The sequence below is a fragment of the Podarcis erhardii genome (genome assembly GCF_964252035.2).
Source record: "Podarcis erhardii genome assembly, chromosome: 10".
Taxonomy (NCBI): Eukaryota; Metazoa; Chordata; class Lepidosauria; order Squamata; family Lacertidae; genus Podarcis; species Podarcis erhardii.
This window is the reverse complement of record NC_138500.1, coordinates 258043-275636: the sequence shown is the minus strand read 5'-3', so window position 1 is coordinate 275636 and position 17594 is coordinate 258043. Positions and strand designations below refer to the sequence as shown.

The window sequence follows — 17594 nt, the reverse complement described above, 5'->3', positions numbered from 1 at the left end:
GATGCTGTGCAGTTGGGGGGAGGCTGCCTGCAGGAAAGGGAAGTGGAGGAGCAGGCAGCTGCAAGGACCAGTCAGGGCTGAAGAGCCCCCCTTCCCCTTTTGGGAAGCTTCTTTATGAATGAAGACCTGGGTGAGGGGAGCAGCTTTGGACGGAGACCCCTGCAGCCCCCCTTCTCTGCAAGTGCACGGGCAGGTTTGCTGGATAATAATAATAAATTTTATTTATACGCCTCCCTCCCTTGCCACGATCGGGCTCAGGGCGGCTAACACCAAATATATCAAACATTAAAACACAATCAAACAATAGATTAAAATACAGCTTAAAATTAAAACCAGGATGAAATTAAATGGCAGCCCACGAATCAACCATAGGGTAGAGAACACCAAGTGTTCGCCAGGGCCAGCTATCCATTCTGGTCCCATATGAGCTGATCAAAAGACGTCCTTGATGCCCGGCCTTTTCCCCAAGGAGCTCAGGACAGGCTCTGTGGGGCCTCCCTCTATCCTCACAAGAGCCTGGTCCGGTCGGCCAGCCCATCCCCTCTGAAGAGCAGCTTCCTTGCTTGGGGTCCCTGAGGTGGGAGCTGCTTCTGGCCCCCTCCCAATGGGCTTCTTTCTCCCTCTTTTCCAGCGCACCTTTTGACAGGATTGCAGAGATCAACTTCCACATTGATGCCGACGATGACAGTGTAAGCAGCTGGGCTGGGTGTGTTTGGGCATCTCCGTCTGTGTCGGTTGGGGGAGCCACTTTGTGGGGCTCCTTGCTCCGCTTCGCGGCCGCTCTCTTGCGATCTGCCCTGCCCCCAGCGCTGTTCAGCACCTCCAGTGAAGCCGCTGGGCCATGTTGCCGGGCGGGCAACGCACAGCTCTCCCTCTCCTTGCCACCTCACGAGGAGTCTGCTTGTGCAGCACAGAGGGAATGTTCCCTGGGGAGGATGCTGTTCCCTGGCGCCACCTCTGTGAGGGCAGGAGGCTGTCTTGGCACAGAGCGGGGAGAGGATGCACAGCACCCCACAGTGCCATCCCTTTGCTCAGTTCACATGCTTCCGCACCAGAGACTTGGGGCAGCCGCTGCAGACTGACGTCATTTCTTCCCCACCTCTGGTGCCCCTGGTCACCTTCTCTGTTTGGCGCCTTCCTGGAGGCCTGGAGTGAGAGGCGCAAGCCCAGAGCTGGGCAGGCGACGGCAGCGGCAGCTTCTCTGCAAGCCCCCTGAATACTGGCCCGCCGTCTCCCCCTTTGCTGCAGCCCAACGCCTCCCTGTTTGAAGCCTGCTGCAGTGAACGAATCCAGCAGTTTGATGACAACGAGGAAGAGGAAGACATCTGGGAGGAGAGGGAAATCAGCTACACCGCCCAAGTCAAGTCCAGGACGCGGTAAGGGGGGTTTCCGCGTCTCCTTAGCTCTGTCCAAGGGGCAAGAGGATCATGGGGTTGTAGGGTTGGAAGGGGTCCCAGGGGTCATCTAGTCCAACCCCCCGTAATGCAGGAATCTCAACTACTAAAGCATCCATGACAGATACAATCTCTGCCTAAAAATCTCCAGTAAATAGACTAAAAAACAGGTTAAAATTCGCGTCAACTTTCTCAACCGAGGAGCTCACAGGATGATTCCTTCTGAAACAGGAAGTCTGTGGCTCACCTGAGTTGCCTGCTTCTGCGGGGGGGTCAGTTTAGAGGACCTTGAAGTGCGCCCCCCGGGCGTCCTGAGAGTGTCGGAGTAGGGGCCTGATCCCAGAACTTGCAGCGGCCAGCTCTGCCTCCCAGGGGCCTCATGGCTGCCTTGCCTTCCATTCCTGCCTTCAGGTTTGGCATTTCCGGCGCGTCAGAGGGATCCTCCAAAAGCGACCTGGAGAACGGAGGCCACGATGGCAGCCCAGACTCTGGGGGGGAGGAGGAGGAGTCGGCCACTGTGCCACAGCCGTCCCCTCCTGCACACGCCGAGGGCAGCGGCAGCCTCCCGGAGGGCAGAGGGGCAGCAGAGCCCCCTCCTGAAGGTAAGGGGTCTCTGAAGGAGCAGGGGGGGGGGCTGCCGACAAGGGACCTCTGCACAGCAGGTCTTTCTGGTGGATTTGGAGGGGCTGGACAGCACCATCTCTTTTGGAATGAAGCACCCCAGGGTGCTCAGGGGGGTGAGAAGGAAAGCCTGCTGGAAAAGAAGGGAGCTGTGGGAGGAGCATCGCTCCAGGCCGAGGCAGGGCAGCCCCTCCTCCTTGGTCGCCCAGTGGGGGGTGCAGGAGTGCCTGACTCCGCAGGACAAAAGCAGCTGCCCATGAGTGGCTCTCTGCTGGGCTGTGGGGCCGGCTTGGCCAAGAGCTGCTCCTGCAACCAGTGGCTTTGAGCAGCTGGGCTTCCCTCATTTTCATGAATGAAAGGTTTCTGTGCTGCTTTTTCTTTTCCAAAAGAATTGCCAAGTGCCTTACACTGTAGTAAACGGTAGCAGTTACTTCATTTGACAATCAGGAATAAAAAGGCAGAAATCCTCACTAAAGCCTAGTAAAAACAAGGGTCAGAGGGCACCCAACTGAGCAGGGTGGTCTTCAGTTGGGGACAGAAGCACCCCACGGTGGGTGCCCACCTGATCTCCGCAGAGAGAGCATCCCACGTGGTGAGTGCCAGAGAAGCCCCTTTCCCCTCCCCACTAGAGGGAGCTCTCTAGCAGTCAAGAGGGTCCCATCCCCAGCCTCCCCTGGCTAACCTGCACACCAAGATGGGCGCTTGGAGGTTGGCTGGGCAGATAGGGCATCTTCCTTGGCCACAGGGTTTGCGGGCGTCCGAAGCCCCCCTGAGTACCCAAGCTGCAGCTTCCAAGACCACCCTGAGGACAGCCTGGCCTCGGAGGATGTGTGACAGTCGCACAGCCATTCAGCAGGTGGTTGCCCTTGTAAATTGGATAATATGAGCCCTGGTCTTGTCCTCTGCCCCATGGCAATAGCGGTGGCTGCTCCTTGTCTGAACGCAGCTGCTGAGTCCCTGCTGGCTGATCCCCCCGTGTGGTTGTGATCTCCCCTCTCTGGCGACTGAGCCAGGCTCCTCCGGGCAGCTGCCGGCCTGTAGACACCTGGTGAGGGCTGGACCCAGAGGAACTGCTGACCGATTGCATCTCTGCAGGGTCTGGGTGGACGGCTGCCTTTGAGCCGGTGAACGCCAAGGCCCCGCCAGCGTGTGTGGCCATGGATGTCGGATCCAGCGTGTGGGACTCTGCCACCCCAGACACAAAGACCCCGGAAGAGAGAGGCTGGGCCAAGTTCACAGACTTCCAGCCCTTTTGCTGGTGAGTGAGCCGCAGCTGTCCTCCGGGACACAGCTGAGCATGCGGAGTGGGAAACGTGCCTGATCAGGTCCAAGGTCTGTCTCCTCCAGTGCTTGGCCTCTGTCCGCAGCCAGACACTTGCCCCCTGCCTGCCTGCCTTCCTTCCTTCCTTCCTTCCTTCCTTCCTTCCTTCCTTCCTTCCTTCCTTCCTTCTTGGAAGCTGCCAAGGCCGGCCAGAGGCCCTGGCCCGCCCTCTCTCCCTGCTGGTGCCCCCCCCCCCTTGGGCTTTAGGCAAGATCAGGGGTCGGCAAAATTTTCCAGCAGCGGGCCAGTCCACTGTTCTTCAGACCTTGTGGCGGGCTGGAGAAGTGGCATGGGGGGGGGCTGGAAGAAGAAGCAAGGAGCAAGTAGTCGTCCTCCCCAGCGGCTGTGCTTACCTTCCCAGGGGCTGCTTCTTCTGCTTCTTCTCGTGGGCAGGCAGAGCAAGCTCGTCCGCTCCGCTCTCCGTCCCACAGGAGCGCCAGGGTGGCGGCGGGAGGAAGAGGCCAAGCAGTGGCTCTGCCAATCAAACACTGTGCCTGGTTTACCTCAGCAAGGCATGGGGACACCTCTGCCAATCAGATGCCACTGAGGCAAACCAGGCGGGAGAGCCGCCGCCACTTGGCCTCTTCCGTCGCCATCTCCGGGAGTCTCAGCTTCGTGGCAGGTTTTGGCTTCGCTGTGCGGGCCAGATTTAGGACCCAGGTGGGCCTGATCTGGTCTGGGGGCCTTAGTTGGCTGACCCCTTGGCAAGATCCTCTCCCACTGCAGCCCCGGTTCCAGTGCAAGAAACACCCCCCTTCAGCACGTTTTCCCTTCCAGCTCGGAGGCCGGCCCCAGGTGCAGTTCCCCCGTGGACACCGAGAGCAGTGATTTGGAAGGGAAGGCCAAGCAAAGCCAGGACAAGAACTGTGAGTGCTTCCTTCCCCACCACCACCACTTGGAAGGGGGCCAACGGTGGGCAGTTAGCCCCTTTTCTCCCCCCTCACACTCACCCACACTCCTGGAAGCCTTCCGCTTGCTCCCCGTTTCTTGGGGGAGGAGAAGGAGGCAGTGTTAGGGCATTGCCTGGAACTGGGGGGGCAACCGGTGGGGCTCATCTCCTGCGAGGGGGGAGGCGTTTGAGGCTGTGAGGGCAGCTCCCAGCCCTTTTCCCTGTGGGTGAGTGACCAGGGGAGGGGGCCTGGCCGTTTCTCTGGCCAGCCTCTCCCCTTCCTCCCCATATCAAGAGGGGCACTTCACCCAGTCCAGCCAGTTAATCACTCAGGACATCACCCCCGTCTTTTAAGATTGAGGTGTCCTGGGAGGCAGCAGAAAGCAGCTGCTCCCAGGCCCGATGGCAGAAGGCTTAGAGGGGCTTTGGGAGCAGAGGTTTCTCACAGGGTTGAAAGAATAACGAAGGAAGGAGAGATCAGACTCGAGCCCAAGCCAACAGTTCCTTGGGTTGCTTTGGGGGCTGATAGCCAGCCCCAGCCCTGCCCCTGTGAGGTGCAGCTTCCTCTATAGAGCAGGGGCATTGCTGCAGTGCTGCTGGTCCTTCAGTTACCTGCAGAAATTTTAAGGATTCCCAATCAAGTCAGAGGGTGGGCCTCATCCTGGCAGAGCCTGGGCTCCAGGCGTTCCCCTTCCGGCAGAGTCTGTGCCTCGGAGGTCCTGCTGCCGCGCGGCTGCTGCTCTGGCGTCCCAGGAGAGCCCTGCCAGGTGGGCCTCACACGCTCTCTCCCCCTCCAGTCAGCGCTGCCTCTCCTTGCGTCTGGAACGTCTGCGTGGCACGGAAAGCGCCTCTGGTGGCCTCAGACAGCAGCTCCTCCGGCGGCTCGGACAGCGAGGAAGAGGAGGAGAAGGCGGCGGGTGTTGTCACGGAAACCATCAGCACGGGCTCCGGCCAGGAGACCATCAAGCTGACCATGGATGCCAAGAACGAGAAGGCACTCTTTTCCAGGTGTGAGGGGAAAGCGGAGCAAAGGCCAATGGAGGGTGTGTGTGTGTGTGTGTGTGTGTGTGTGTGTGAAGGCCAGCCGGCTCTGTGGTTGCAGGTCTTGGGCAGGCAGTGGGCCGTCAGGGAGCGCCCACCTCCAGCAGCTTGGGTGGGCCCTGCTGGTGCTGCTGTGCAGAGACCCCCAGGTGGGCAGCCTCTTTCCGGAGGGGATGCGGGACCCAGCAGGGGATGGGAAAGGCTTGTGTTGCAGGAGGGCCTGGAGAGGCTGTGGTGCGTCACTTCCGCCCTTTCTCCCCAAAGGCAGTGTGCAGCCCGCGCCACCAAGCAGCTCTCTGGGCTGCAGGAGCCTCAGAGCAGTTGATGCTGTGCTGGTCCAGAGAGGAGGCGTAGAAAAGTGCTGCCCCCCCCTCCAAGAATAGCTCCCTTTCCCCTGATGAAAGGCTTCTAGGGCTTCCTCTGACTCTCGCTCAGTTGCCCAGAAGCTCCCAGGCGTCCCAGGTGGGCCATTCCTGCCGTGAGGGGAAGCTGCACAGCCAGCGGAGAGAAACCACCAACGGAGGCTTGTCTGATAATCACACCGAGTTCTCGTGGCCTGAGATTTTGTGGAGAAAATTGCACTTTGTCAGTGCTCCCTTCAACACTATTTATACAGAAAGAAAATGGGAACACATGGCAGCAAAAAGAACCAAGTAGCGGCTGTTTACAGCTTAAGATCAGAAAAATGATCGTTTTCAGGAATTATGGAAACAGGATCATCCCAGGGCCACTATGTGCTGAAAGCTAAACTGGCAGCCTCTACCTGCTGCTTCTGCGTGGAAGGAAGGGCGCTGCTGTCGGGGGACAGAATATGCCCCGTGGGCAAATGAGCCAGAGGCCAGCGTTGTCAGCTCTTGTGTGGTAGTGTTGCCTAGCCCCAACCCTGGGTGGATGAGGGGCAGAGTTGGCGTCTTGGTTTGTTGCCGGATCTGGTCCCTGCAGTTGTGGCTTGGCTCTTGCTGGTGAGGACGTGTCTGGGGGTGGGGGGGGGGGAGGTTGCCTGTAAGCAAGGTCAGCTCCAGGGCCCAAGGTGTGGGGCAGGTTTGGGGTTCAAATGCATGGGAAAGGCTTGAGGTCATTGTTGACACGCTGGTTTTTGCTGCAGGCAAGAAAAAGTGGCATTTGCTCGGCTTCTCTGGGTGTCTTTCCTGGGTGCCAGTGAGCTTCATTGAATCTCCTTTGTTGTCATTCCTTTGGGCTGTGTTTGCCTCCCTTGTGGCCTGCGAGGAGCAAGAGGGCAGGTGGAGGGAGCCTTCTGAGGGGGCACGACACCTGTTTCTTACCTGCTAAATTGGCTGTCAATGTTTCCATTCCTTCTGATGCTGAAATTCCTACTTCTCTTGCAAAGGGGGGCTGTAGATGAGCAGAGGAGTAGCGCCCAACTCTTGAGGTCCAGCTTTGCTGCGCCCTGCCAGGAACTGGAGCAGGGGACTCAGACCGTGAGCAGTGGGGCTGGGGTTGGGGCGCAGGACCCTCCGCGGGGGCCACGAGGCCAGCAGGGGGCTTGGCACAGAGTGCTAGGTGTTTTCCAGGCGGTTGGCACCAGCACATGAAGGGCGTCTTGCCAACGGGTGAGATTGCCCTGCCCCCCAGTCCCGACCCGAGTGCCAGCCCTGCCCCCTCAGCTGACCCACAAAGGGGCCCTGGCGAGTGGGGATGCAGGCTCAGAGAGTGCCCTCTCAGTGGAGATGGGGAAGAGTCTTGCCATGTGCTGCCAGGCCAAAGGTGGAACCAGCCCCTCCTTCACAAGAGCTCCTTGTCCTGTTGAGATGGCATGTGAAATGTGGGGGGGGTTGTGCTTGATTTATTTCAGGTGGCCCCTCCCCACCTGGACACCTGCTGTTATGGGGACCCTGAAGGGGGTCTCGGAGCGAGACTTCCGCTGTGGGGTTGGAGGGGGAAGGGTCCTGCAGCCAGTCAGCAAATTTCTGTGGCAGCCCCCTCCCTCACCCCCTTCCGTGTCTGCAGGAGATTCTACCAGTTGCTTCCCTGATCCCTTCCAGCAGGCTTCACCCAGGTGGGGTTTGGGGGGAGTCCATTTATGCAGTAGGACCTCCCTCTCTGGACTCCCTGTTCTGGGGCTCGCTCTGACCTTCCAGCCTTGGCAGAGGGTGGGGGCGGAAGTCCGGTTGCCAGAGTGGGTCCCGTTCCCTTGCCACAGCCTAGTGGACTCCTGCCGGGGGCTTTCCTGGTTGGGGGCTGTGTCAGCCCCTCTGCTTCCACTTCAGGGGGTGCTTGTCAGGTCTGGGACTGGCTGGTGGAGTCATTCTGGGTGCCCTAGTTGGGAGGGAGGGGTGATGAGTGGGGCCAACAGTGAGTAAGCGAGGAGGGTGGGCTGGTTTTGCAGCCATTTTTATCTTTCTCTCCCTTTCTTTCTCTCTCTCTCTCTCTCTGTGTCCTTTTCTCTCTTTGTGGGTCTTGCTCAGAATAATAAGGCCTGGCGCTGGAGGGTATGTATCCTGGCCCCCACGGCAGGGTTCCAAACATCCACCGGACACTGCGCTTCTCCTGCCTGTGCACCCAGCTAGCCCAGGGGGCTTTTCCCTCACAGGTGCCCCCTCCCTCCCTCCCTCCCTCCCTCCCTGAGTTAGCAGCCTCTTCCTCCTCTTCAGGGCTCCTTCTGCAAGGAGGAATTTCCCCTCCAAGAGGGAGAAGAGGCCTCTGCCCAGCCGCCCCAGGGACCCCCACCCCAGCTGCAGGGGGTGGAAGGGGGAGCCTCCAAGGTGTGGGTCCCCCAAGCAGGATCTGTCCCCCCTCCTCTGCAATGCTGGCTGGAAGCTGCCCTGTTGGGGGCGCTCTTTGCATAGGGAGCACATCACCCTGAGGAACAAGGCAACCTGGCGGCAGGCAAATTTCTTTCCAAGTTAAAACCCCAACTTTTCAGAAATCCAAAGAGCAGCCTTTTTGTACCTGGGGTTGGAGTGGAAGGGGACCAGGCCTCCGGCTCAGCCAGCTTCTCCCTTGGTGGATGCAGGGAGCGTGTGAGATGGGCAGGATCCTGTGCCCCGCCCCCCCCCAGCCCTGTGAGCCCCACAGCAAGGCTTCTCCCAGGAGCCTTCAGACCTCTCGGTCTACCGGGAGCAGCGGCTCAGCGTGAGAGGAGCTTGCGGCTCTCCTGTGGCCGATGCACATGACCCCCCCCCCTCGGCCTTGGAGGAATTGCCCTGCAGAAGGGGGACCCTGAAGGAGACTGAGGTTTCTTTGTGTCAGTCCAGGTCTTGGCTGCTGGACTCCTGGCTGTGTTTCCTGCGTGTTCTGAGCAGCCCCTGCCCCCTCCCCACTTTATACATCTCTGCCTGAACCCCCATAGCTGCTGCTGCTGCTGCTTTCCTTGGCTGTCAGACTCAGGAACTGAATCAGGAGGCAACCTGGGGCTGCTGGGGCTGCCCTGCTCTGTCTCGATGGCAGCGGCATTGCACCAGTAATGGGCTGAGAGGCTTCATCGCTGGCCAGGGGGCTGCTCTGAGCCTCCCTCTCCCTCGCCTCGAGGGAGGCCTCTGCTCAGCTGCACTGCACCCCTTTTTGAGCAGAAGCTTGCCAGGGCCCTTGGCTGGAGCAGCAGGGATCGTCTGGCAGGGAGGAGCGCAGGAGGGGGCCTGGCCGCTGGCCCCTCACAGCCTCCCCTTGGCTGCTGCAGGAAGTATTTGGCCCCAGCTTCTCACTGGCCTGAGTGCAGCAGTGCTGCATTGTCCCTGTGGATGTTTAGGGCTCTCCTGGGCGGGGGGCACTGCTTTCCATGGCTGCTCCTCATGGACCCTGCATGGCTTGGGGCTTCCTCCTTTCCCCCACCCCAAGCATGCCCCCCCCAGCATGATGCCAGGTGCCCCCGCCACCGCCTGTCTGCCCGCCCCAGCCCTGCCACTAACTGAGCCTGCTTGCCAGAGCACCTTCCGCAGATCCTTTGCCCACTAACCCAGCTGGGAGGCCTCCCTCTGCAAGACCTGGCGCTCCCAGCCCCACTGCAGTCCGCTTGAGAGGCTGGGCTCAGTTTCTCCGCCCATCCAGGAGCGGCTCCAGAGCCAGACATGAAAGTGCAGAAGCTTCTCCACTGGGGTTTGGAAAAGCAACTCTCACTGGGAACCTGGGAACCTCTGTGGCTTGGCATGGCTGCTGTTTGCATCCAGGCTGTGTTCTCTGTGTGGCTTTTGGGGTGTATGCCCAGGGACTGGCCCCCCCTGTCTCTGCTGGAGTCTGAGGCCGTGTGTGTTTGGCATCTAGTATGGCTGAGGTGTTGCGGAGGCAGCTACTCTCCGCCTCTTCCCCAGACAGATCAGTTCTTCCTGCTCCTTTTGCGGAGCGGGGATCCTTTACCTATTAATTTAGCAAGCAGCATCAGGAGGACCCCTCAGGCCAGGGTGGGAGCAAACCTTTTCTTTTTAAAAAAAAAAAAATATTTATTAAAGTTTAAACAACCATAAGAAAAAACAACATACACATACAAAGAAAAACAAATATAAAGAAACAAGTATAATTTCAATCCTTATTTTCTTAAACCTAATTTCCTCGACCTCCTCATACCTCCCCCTTCTGTATTCTAATTTCATTATCTAATCAGCAAATCCATTCCCTTATTTCCCATAGCTTTTAACAATTCTGTTATTTTCCATAATCAACACCTCTGTAAACCACATAATTTTTAAACCCATGTCAATTCTAGCTTTCATTAATTTTATAATATTTATTAAGATAGTCTTTAAATTTCTTCCAATCTTCTTCCGCTGTCTCTTTCTCCTGGTCTCGGATTCTGCCGGTCATCTCTGCCAGTCCCATGTAGTCTGTCATCTTCATCTGCCATTCTTCCAGAGTGGGTAGATCTGGTGTCTTCCAATACTTTGCAATAAGTATCCTTGCTGCTGTTGTAGCATACATAAAAAAGTTCTGTCCTTCTTTAACACCACATGGCTAACCATACCCAGGAGAAAGGCCTCTGGTTTCTTCAAGAAGGTATATTTAAATACCTTTTTCATTTCATTATATATCATTTCCTAGAAAGCCTTAATCCTTGGGCATGTCCACCAGAGGTGAAAGAATGTACCTTCATTTTCTTTACATTTCCAGCATTTATTATCTGATAAGTGGTAAATTTTTGCAAGCTTGACTGGAGTCATGTACCACCTATAAATCATTTTCATAATATTCTCTCTCAAGGCGTTACACGCCGTAAATTTCATACCGGTGGTCCACAAGCTTTCCCAGTCAGCAAACATAATGTTATGACCAATATCTTGTGCCCACTTAATCATAGCTGATTTAACCGTTTCATCCTGTGTATTCCATTTCAGCAGCAAGTTATACATTTTTGACAAGTTCTTAGTTTTGGATTCTAACAGCTCTGTTTCCAATTTCGACTTTTCCACCTGGAAACCAATTTTTCTATCCAACTTGTAAACCTCCATTATTTGATAATAGTGAAGCCAATCTCGCACTTTATCTTTTAGATTCTCAAAACTCTGCAATTTCCACTTATTGCCCTCCTGTTCTAGGATTTCACAATATTTTGGCCATTTAGACTCCATATTAAGTTTTTTCAAAGCTTGCCTCCATTGGTGACAGCCACCTTGGAGTTTTGTTCTCCAACAAATCTTGATATTTAATCCAAACATTATACAATGCTTTCCTGACAATATGGTTTTTAAAACCTTTATGAGCCTTAACCTTGTCTTACCACAAATATGCATGCCACCCAAAGAAATTGTTAAAACCTTCCAAATCTAAAATATCTGTGTTCTCAAGAAGCAGCCAGTCTTTTAACTAGCAGAAAGCTGCTGATTCGTAATAAAGTTTCAAGTCTGGCAGGGCAAATCCCCCCCTTTCCTTTGCATCAGTTAAAATCTTAAATTTTATTCTGGGCTTTTTGCCCTGCCAGATAAATTTAGAAATATCTTGCTGCCAACCCTTGAAACATTCCATCTTGTCCACAATTTGCAATGTTTGGAACAAAAACAACATTCTAGGCAATACATTCATCTTTATAACTGCTATTCGACCAGACAAGGAAAGCTTCAAATTTGACCAAATTTCTAGATCTTTTTTCACTTGTTTCCAACATTTCTCATAGTTATCTTTAAATAGATTCATATTTTTAGCTGTCATATTGATCCCCAAATATTTTACACTCTTAACCACAGTTAAACCTGTCTCATTCTGAAACTTCTCTTTCTCGGTAACTGTTAAATTTTTCTCTAATACCTTAGTTTTTAACTTATTCAATTTAAATCCTGCCACTTGACCAAATTCTTGAATTAATTCCAAAACCCTTTTAGTACTAGATTCTGGCTCTTGTAATGTAAGTACCAAGTCATCTGCAAATGCTCTCAATTTATATTGTTTTGCTCCGACCTGAACCCCTTTAACCAGCTGGTCCTTTCTTATCATGTTCAGCAAAACCTCCAGGACCAAAATAAAAAGTAATGGGGAAATTGGGCACCCCTGGCGTGTCCCTTTTTCTATCTTAAGTTCTTCCGTGATCACATTATTCACTATAAGTTTAGCCTTTTGTTCAGAATATATTGCGCCTATACCGTTTTCAAACCCTTGACCTACCCCCATCCCCTGGAGATTCTTCTTCATAAAGGTCCAAGAAATATTGTCAAAGGCTTTCTCCGCGTCCACAAATATCAAAACAGCTTTTGTATTTATATTAACTTCTAACATTTCCAAAATGTCTATTATATTCCTTACATTGTCTGATAAATGTCTTCTCGGGAGAAAGCCTGCTTGATCCCTGTGAATCTCCCCCATCAGAACTTTTTTCAATCTTTTAGCTAAAATGTCAGCAAAGATTTTATAATCCACATTTAATAAGGAAATTGGGCGGTAGTTCTTAAGTTGGGTCTTTTCAGTCTCTGTCTTCGGTATAAGCGTGATGTAGGCCTCTTTCCACGTTTCAGGTGCTTTTTTCCCCTCAAGAATTTCGTTACAGACTTCCTTCAAAGGTTGTAATATCCATTCCTTTAAAGCTTTGTAGTATTTGGAAGTCAATCCATCAGGCCCCAGAGATTTGCCCAGTTGCATATTTTGGATGGCACCTTCTATTTCTTGTTCAGTTATTTTTTGATTCAAAAGTACTTTACCCTCACTTGAAATTTCCTTCAGTCCATTTTTCTCCAAAAATTGTTCTATATCGGAATCTTTTTGTGGCCCTTGTGCATATAATTGTTTAAAGTATCTCTGGAAGCAGCTTCTAATTTCAATTGGATTATAGATATTATTTCCATCCACTTCCAAATTTGTCACTGTATTTAATTTTTGTCTCTTCTTCAATTGCCAAGCCAAGAGTTTACCACATTTATCTGCGGATTCAAAAGTCTTCTGTCTCATTTGTTTGATTTTCCATTCTATTTCTTGGTTCATCAATTCCATATACTGAACTTGATATAATTTAATTTCTCTCAAAATCTCCTGAGACTTTGGTTTTGATCTTAATTTCTTTTCTCCTTCTTTTATCTTTTCCAAAATCTTGTCCTTTTTCGCATTTTGGCTTCTCTTTTTCATTGCATTTTGTTGTATCAAGAAACCTCTCATAACGGCTTTGCTTGCATCCCAGATTACTCTTTTTTCAACATTGGTCCTCATATTAATCTCAAAATAGTCTCTCAATGTTTTTTGGGCCTTTTTGCAGAATTCTTTATCTCTGAATAAGGTGTCATTCATCCTCCCTCTGAAGGTGCCAGCTGTTGTTTGGTTCATCTCCATCTTCACGGCATTATGGTCGGAGCATGTTTTTGGGCAGACCTTTTCTCGCCGCCGCCTCCTGCCCGACCTTGGCCCTGAGAGCTGCCAGGGCACCTGCCAAGGGAATGGCCTGTTGGCCGCTCTCTGGTGAGCTGTGGCCTCCCGACAGCAGCAGCAGCAGCAGCAGCAGGAAGGCCGTTTTGTTCCATCTTCCCAGAGGAAAGAGAGGCATCAGATGAAGCAGCTGCTCCTGTTGTCCTTTGGCTGTGCCAAGCCTGAGGCAGCTAGAGCGTCACACGGGCACCACTCAGAGCCACTCGGGAGTGTTCCTCTTGCCCGTGGGCCTGCGGGGTGGGAGGCCATTGCTGCTGCTCTGGGCTGCCCCGTTGGGGGCCCTGCCAGGGTGCGTAGGGGAAAGGAAGCCTCTTGCTGCAGGAGGGAGTTTCCTTTGGTGGAAGAATTAGGCTCCGGTTTCCAGCAAAGGGGGTGATGCAGCTGGAGGGAAGGGAAAGCAAAACCTGGCCCCCCTGGCACAGCACTGGCAGCAGGCGGGGCCTGGGAGGAGGAGGCCCCATTCTCCTCCTCAGGGCTGAATGGCATTTACTCCTCAAAGCATCACTTTCTTTGAAGAAGTCTTTACCATGTACATTTTTATACTGATAGATATATATATATAGAGAGAGAGAGAGGTTTACCTAAAAACAATGGGTGGAATTCAGGCAGTGTTCAAAATTAACCAGGCACATTTTACTCCTGGCCATTGGCTGCTTGCGACCAAGTGAAGATGCCTGGGTGCCAGATTGGCGCCTGATGTCTCCACCATCTGGGGATCCCTGGATCTGGACTGTTTTCACACACTAAGACCACATCCTGTAGAATTCTATCAGTTGTATTTTATCTGCGCAATCAGAATGAATTTCAGGAACCAAAAAGCCATATTGAAAAATCAAACTTTTGAACCATCTGGTACAAACAGGACAACTAGGCACCCCATTTTGGCGCCTAACCCCAGTGTAAGGAGCTATTTGGCGCCCGGCTTATATATCTGAGTTTCCAGCACTGTATTCAGGTAAGACCTGTTGAAATCAGTGAGGCTGCCTTGGCTCGGTTCCTTGATTTCCGTGGGCCTTCTCTGAATGCCACCCGGCAGAAATGCTGCAACAATCAAGACGGTGTTCTGAAAACTAGAGCAAAGTGAGATACAAACAAAATACAAACATAGCCCTCTCTCGCCATTCATCTGAGCTGTCTGCCTCTCCTTGCAAGGCCACCCGCTGCCTCTGCCTCTCCCTTCTCCCCCTCAGGTGGGGCTTCCCCCCAGGAGCAGGAGGAAGAGGAGGCTGCCTGCCTTCTGCCTTGTCACCTGCTGCCCATCTGCTGCCCCCTCCCCATCCCTGTATGCCCTGCTGTGTTTGGACCTGTCCTAGGCACTTTTTTTGGGGGGGGGGGGAGACACAGGTCTCCTTGTGAGTTGGTGCAACCCAAGCAGGGGGGTGGGAATCGGTTCTGCCTGCTTGAAGGCTTCCCTCTCAGTCCCGCCTGGGGAAGCAGCTTCCACTGCTGCCAATCCTGGTGTGGTGCTGGGTGAAGGAAGCGTGGAGCTCGGGGGGGGGCATCTGCTCCAGGGACCCCCCTCGAAAATAGCAGCACCAGAGACGGCACTTGCCCCCCACCCCGTCAGCCTTAAACTAGGGCAGGTTGAAGCAATCCCGTCAGAATGGTGCTGCTGGGTCGCTGTGCTGGCGGCCGGGGGTCCTGCCCTATTGTTTCTGGCTTGGGGTCTGCAAGTGGGGGGCAGAGCATGTTGGGGGGCTGGTGAGGCAAAGCTCCTCAAAAGCAGAGGATAGGGCAGCCCTGAGGTGGCAGCAGCTGCCCCAAACGCTGCTTTGCATCAGGGTTTTGACCAGGGGCTCAGAAAGTGGGAAGAGCCACCCAGAGGATTGGGGGTTGGGCGGGGGTTTCAAATGCCAGGAAGGGGGGCAGGGGGATCAGGATGGGCCAGAGCAGAGGAGAGGGTGGGATCCTGCCTTAGTGCGCTCCTTCCAATCCCCAATGCCTCAGGAGGAGCCTCAGCTGGTGTTGAGCATCTCTGGCTTCTGTGGGAGGGCAGGCACGCCCCCCCCCTCCTGTGTGGAGACCCTGAGCCCCCTCAAAACCCCCCTTTCAGCCCAGGGCAGGCTTGCGTGTGGGGTCTGGACATGCCTTCTGTGGGGAGTAGGGGGGTTTGTGTGTATGCAGTTCTACCTGATGGAGCCCTGGTGAGTTTGGAACTCCAACGCTGCCTGGGACCGGGATTTGGGGGCCCCCTTTCAGGGCTTCCGTTCTGGCAGGCGGTTGGGCTCTCCCCCCCCCCCCTTGGGGAGCGGTGTTGCTGGGTGTTTGGCCCTTTGCGGCTGGTGCAGTGTCAGGATCTGCTTCCTCCCAGGAGGGACCCTCTTGGGGGCTGTTTAATGTGAGCTTCCATTCTCTCCCTACAGCATGGGGGGCTCCCAGGTCGCGGACAAGCCGCCCAGCACCGTGGAGACTGGACCCCCCCAGCCCTTGAGCAGCAGCAGTAGCAGCAGCACTGCCGCCGCCACCCTGCCGCCTGAAGGTCTCCTGCCGGGTTCTCCTGCCCCTGCTGCTGCCCCCACTGCTGCTGGCGCCACCCCAGAGGCCAAGAGAGACAGGTGAGGGGGGGTGTGCTGGTCTATGTGCTATCTCTGGGTCTTCCCTGGCCGGGGGTGGGGGGTGCTGCAGAGAGCCTGCCAGCCTGGGGTGTTGCGTCTGCAGGGACCAAGTCACAGGAGCCATGAGAGCCTAACCCTAACCCTAACCCTAACCCTAACCCTAACCCTAACCCTAACCCTAACCCTAACCCTGGCAAAGAGGGGAGCTGCTCTTGCTTATTACTTACTGTCCTTTATGCCATCGGGTCAAAGCGTTGTAGAGTTGGACGGGCCCCAAGGGGCCATGTAGTCTAACCCCTTGCTATGCTGGAGAAACATTTATAAACTACTTAGTATTTCAAAAATCTCCTAAGGAACAAAAGCAGTCATTAAAACCAAACCCAAAAACTCTAAAATGAAAAAACCTGAAGGTATATAAAAGCAAGAGAAAATCAGAGGATCCCGGCAGGCCTTAGTCTGATGGCTCAGTGGAAGCCTGGGCAGAAGCTACTAATCCTAAGATTCTGTGGGGAGAAGCTGCTTCCTCCCCCCACAAGGCTCCCCCACAAGGTGCTCTGGCTGGGCAGATGAAGGGGGCCTGGTTTGAATCCCTGCTGAGGCAGGCTGCCCCCCTCCTGGCCCTGGGCCCCACCTCCCTGCCAGGTGCCCAATGCAACCAGGCCCTCCGGGGCAGAGTGCGCGCCGTGGGCATCCTTTGGCAAAGCTTCTCCTGGCCCTCTGGCTTGGCCTCTCTGGGCGCCTGCCTGCCGGCCAGCCCCTGACACCTCCCCCTCTTGCCCTCTCTGCAGGAAAGAGGAGCCGCTGCCGGGAGGAGAGCCCACCTTGAACGGTCCGGCCTGACAGACTGCCTGGGCCCAGACGGTGGGGATGCAGCTGGCCCTCCTTCGGACAACCTAACTTAATTTTGAATCACAAATGCTGCGTTGTCGAGAGGACTGGCGCTGGAGAGCCGAGGTGCCGCGTCGGGGTGGCCACCCTGTTCCGAGAGGAGGCCCTCCCTGGGCGGCTGACATGTAGCACTGGCCAGGGGCCACCCGGGCGTCCTGCCGCCTCCTCCTGCCCCGCAGCCCCCCTGGCGCACTCTCTGGGGAGGGTGTCCTGCCCCCCTTGTCTTGCTTCCAGGATCCAGCTTCTCTTCTGGAGGGCAAACGCTGCTCCGCGGACTCTGCCCTGGGCCTGGCAGGGCTGGCGCTGGACGGCCTGGGACAGCCTTTTGTATAGCAATAATGCCTTACCGGAAGCGCTGGCTGGAGAGAGGAGGCAGGAGGGTCCCAGAGGCAGCGGCCGGAAGGCAGCGTCGTCTTGCCACACTGTTTTTCTTACTGTTTCAGGGAAGGAGGCCCTGGGAGCCTCTGCTCGTCCTTGTCCGCTCTCCTTCTGGAGGTGCCACACCAGCCCCTGGGATTGGGGCCGCTGGCGCTGGGCTCCGGGGGAGGGAGCAGCCTCCCCACAGAAGGAACTGGGGCCGGGCATCTCCAGAGGGTCAGACAGGCTCCTGGAAGCGGGTCGGTTTTCCCTGATGGGCTCCGCTCTGACTTGGTTTTGTTTTGTAATGTTCTTAATGGATGCAGGAATTGCAACACTTTGCACTTTGAATCTTGCCAGCCTGGGAGGTTGGTTGGAGGCGGCAGCTCCCCTCTGGCTGGGCTCCTGTTGCTGCTGCTGAGGGGAGGGAGAGGCTTGGCCCAATGGCTACACTTGCCCGAGGGGGGGGTCCTTCCTCCTCCTCCTTCCTCCAAGCTGCGCCTGCCCTGTGCCCTGGCTGTGCCCTGGGAGGGGACTTAGGAACCGCCTTCAGCCAGGGGGCAGCTGGGGGGGGGGTAGCCACTCCATATATCTTCAGTGGCCGCTTGCTGGTTGCCAGCAACAGCTGAGCTGGAAAATCAGGCACTGGGGAGTCCCTGGGACTGACAGTAGCAGCTCCTAGGCTGATTTAAAAGTCTGGCTCTGCCATCGGTCTGGTGGGTCTCTCCCCTCAAAAAAAC

General features: G+C 55.1%; 1 protein-coding gene and 1 long non-coding RNA gene across 4 annotated transcripts in view; one reads left to right on the top strand and one right to left on the bottom strand.

The window, feature by feature from the left end:
• The window catches only part of PPP6R2 (protein phosphatase 6 regulatory subunit 2), a 42892-nt gene extending 25703 nt beyond the window's left edge, over positions 1-17189 (top strand). Inside the window, exons 17-25 of one of the 2 annotated variants that reach the window (XM_081879708.1) lie at positions 632-689; positions 1249-1376; positions 1806-1996; positions 3111-3273; positions 4114-4202; positions 5023-5233; positions 7693-7716; positions 15418-15609; positions 16398-17189. In XM_081879708.1, the coding sequence (XP_081735834.1) occupies positions 632-689; positions 1249-1376; positions 1806-1996; positions 3111-3273; positions 4114-4202; positions 5023-5233; positions 7693-7716; positions 15418-15609; positions 16398-16449 (1108 nt within the window). In that variant the 3' untranslated portion in view covers positions 16450-17189. The remainder of the gene's footprint in view (positions 1-631; positions 690-1248; positions 1377-1805; positions 1997-3110; positions 3274-4113; positions 4203-5022; positions 5234-7692; positions 7717-15417; positions 15610-16397) is intronic. The other variant, XM_081879709.1, reaches the window with a different exon arrangement.
• Positions 1-17594, bottom strand: part of LOC309352023 — a 43786-nt gene that overhangs the window by 19191 nt on the left and 7001 nt on the right. The gene's annotated exons all lie outside the window — the stretch shown is intronic.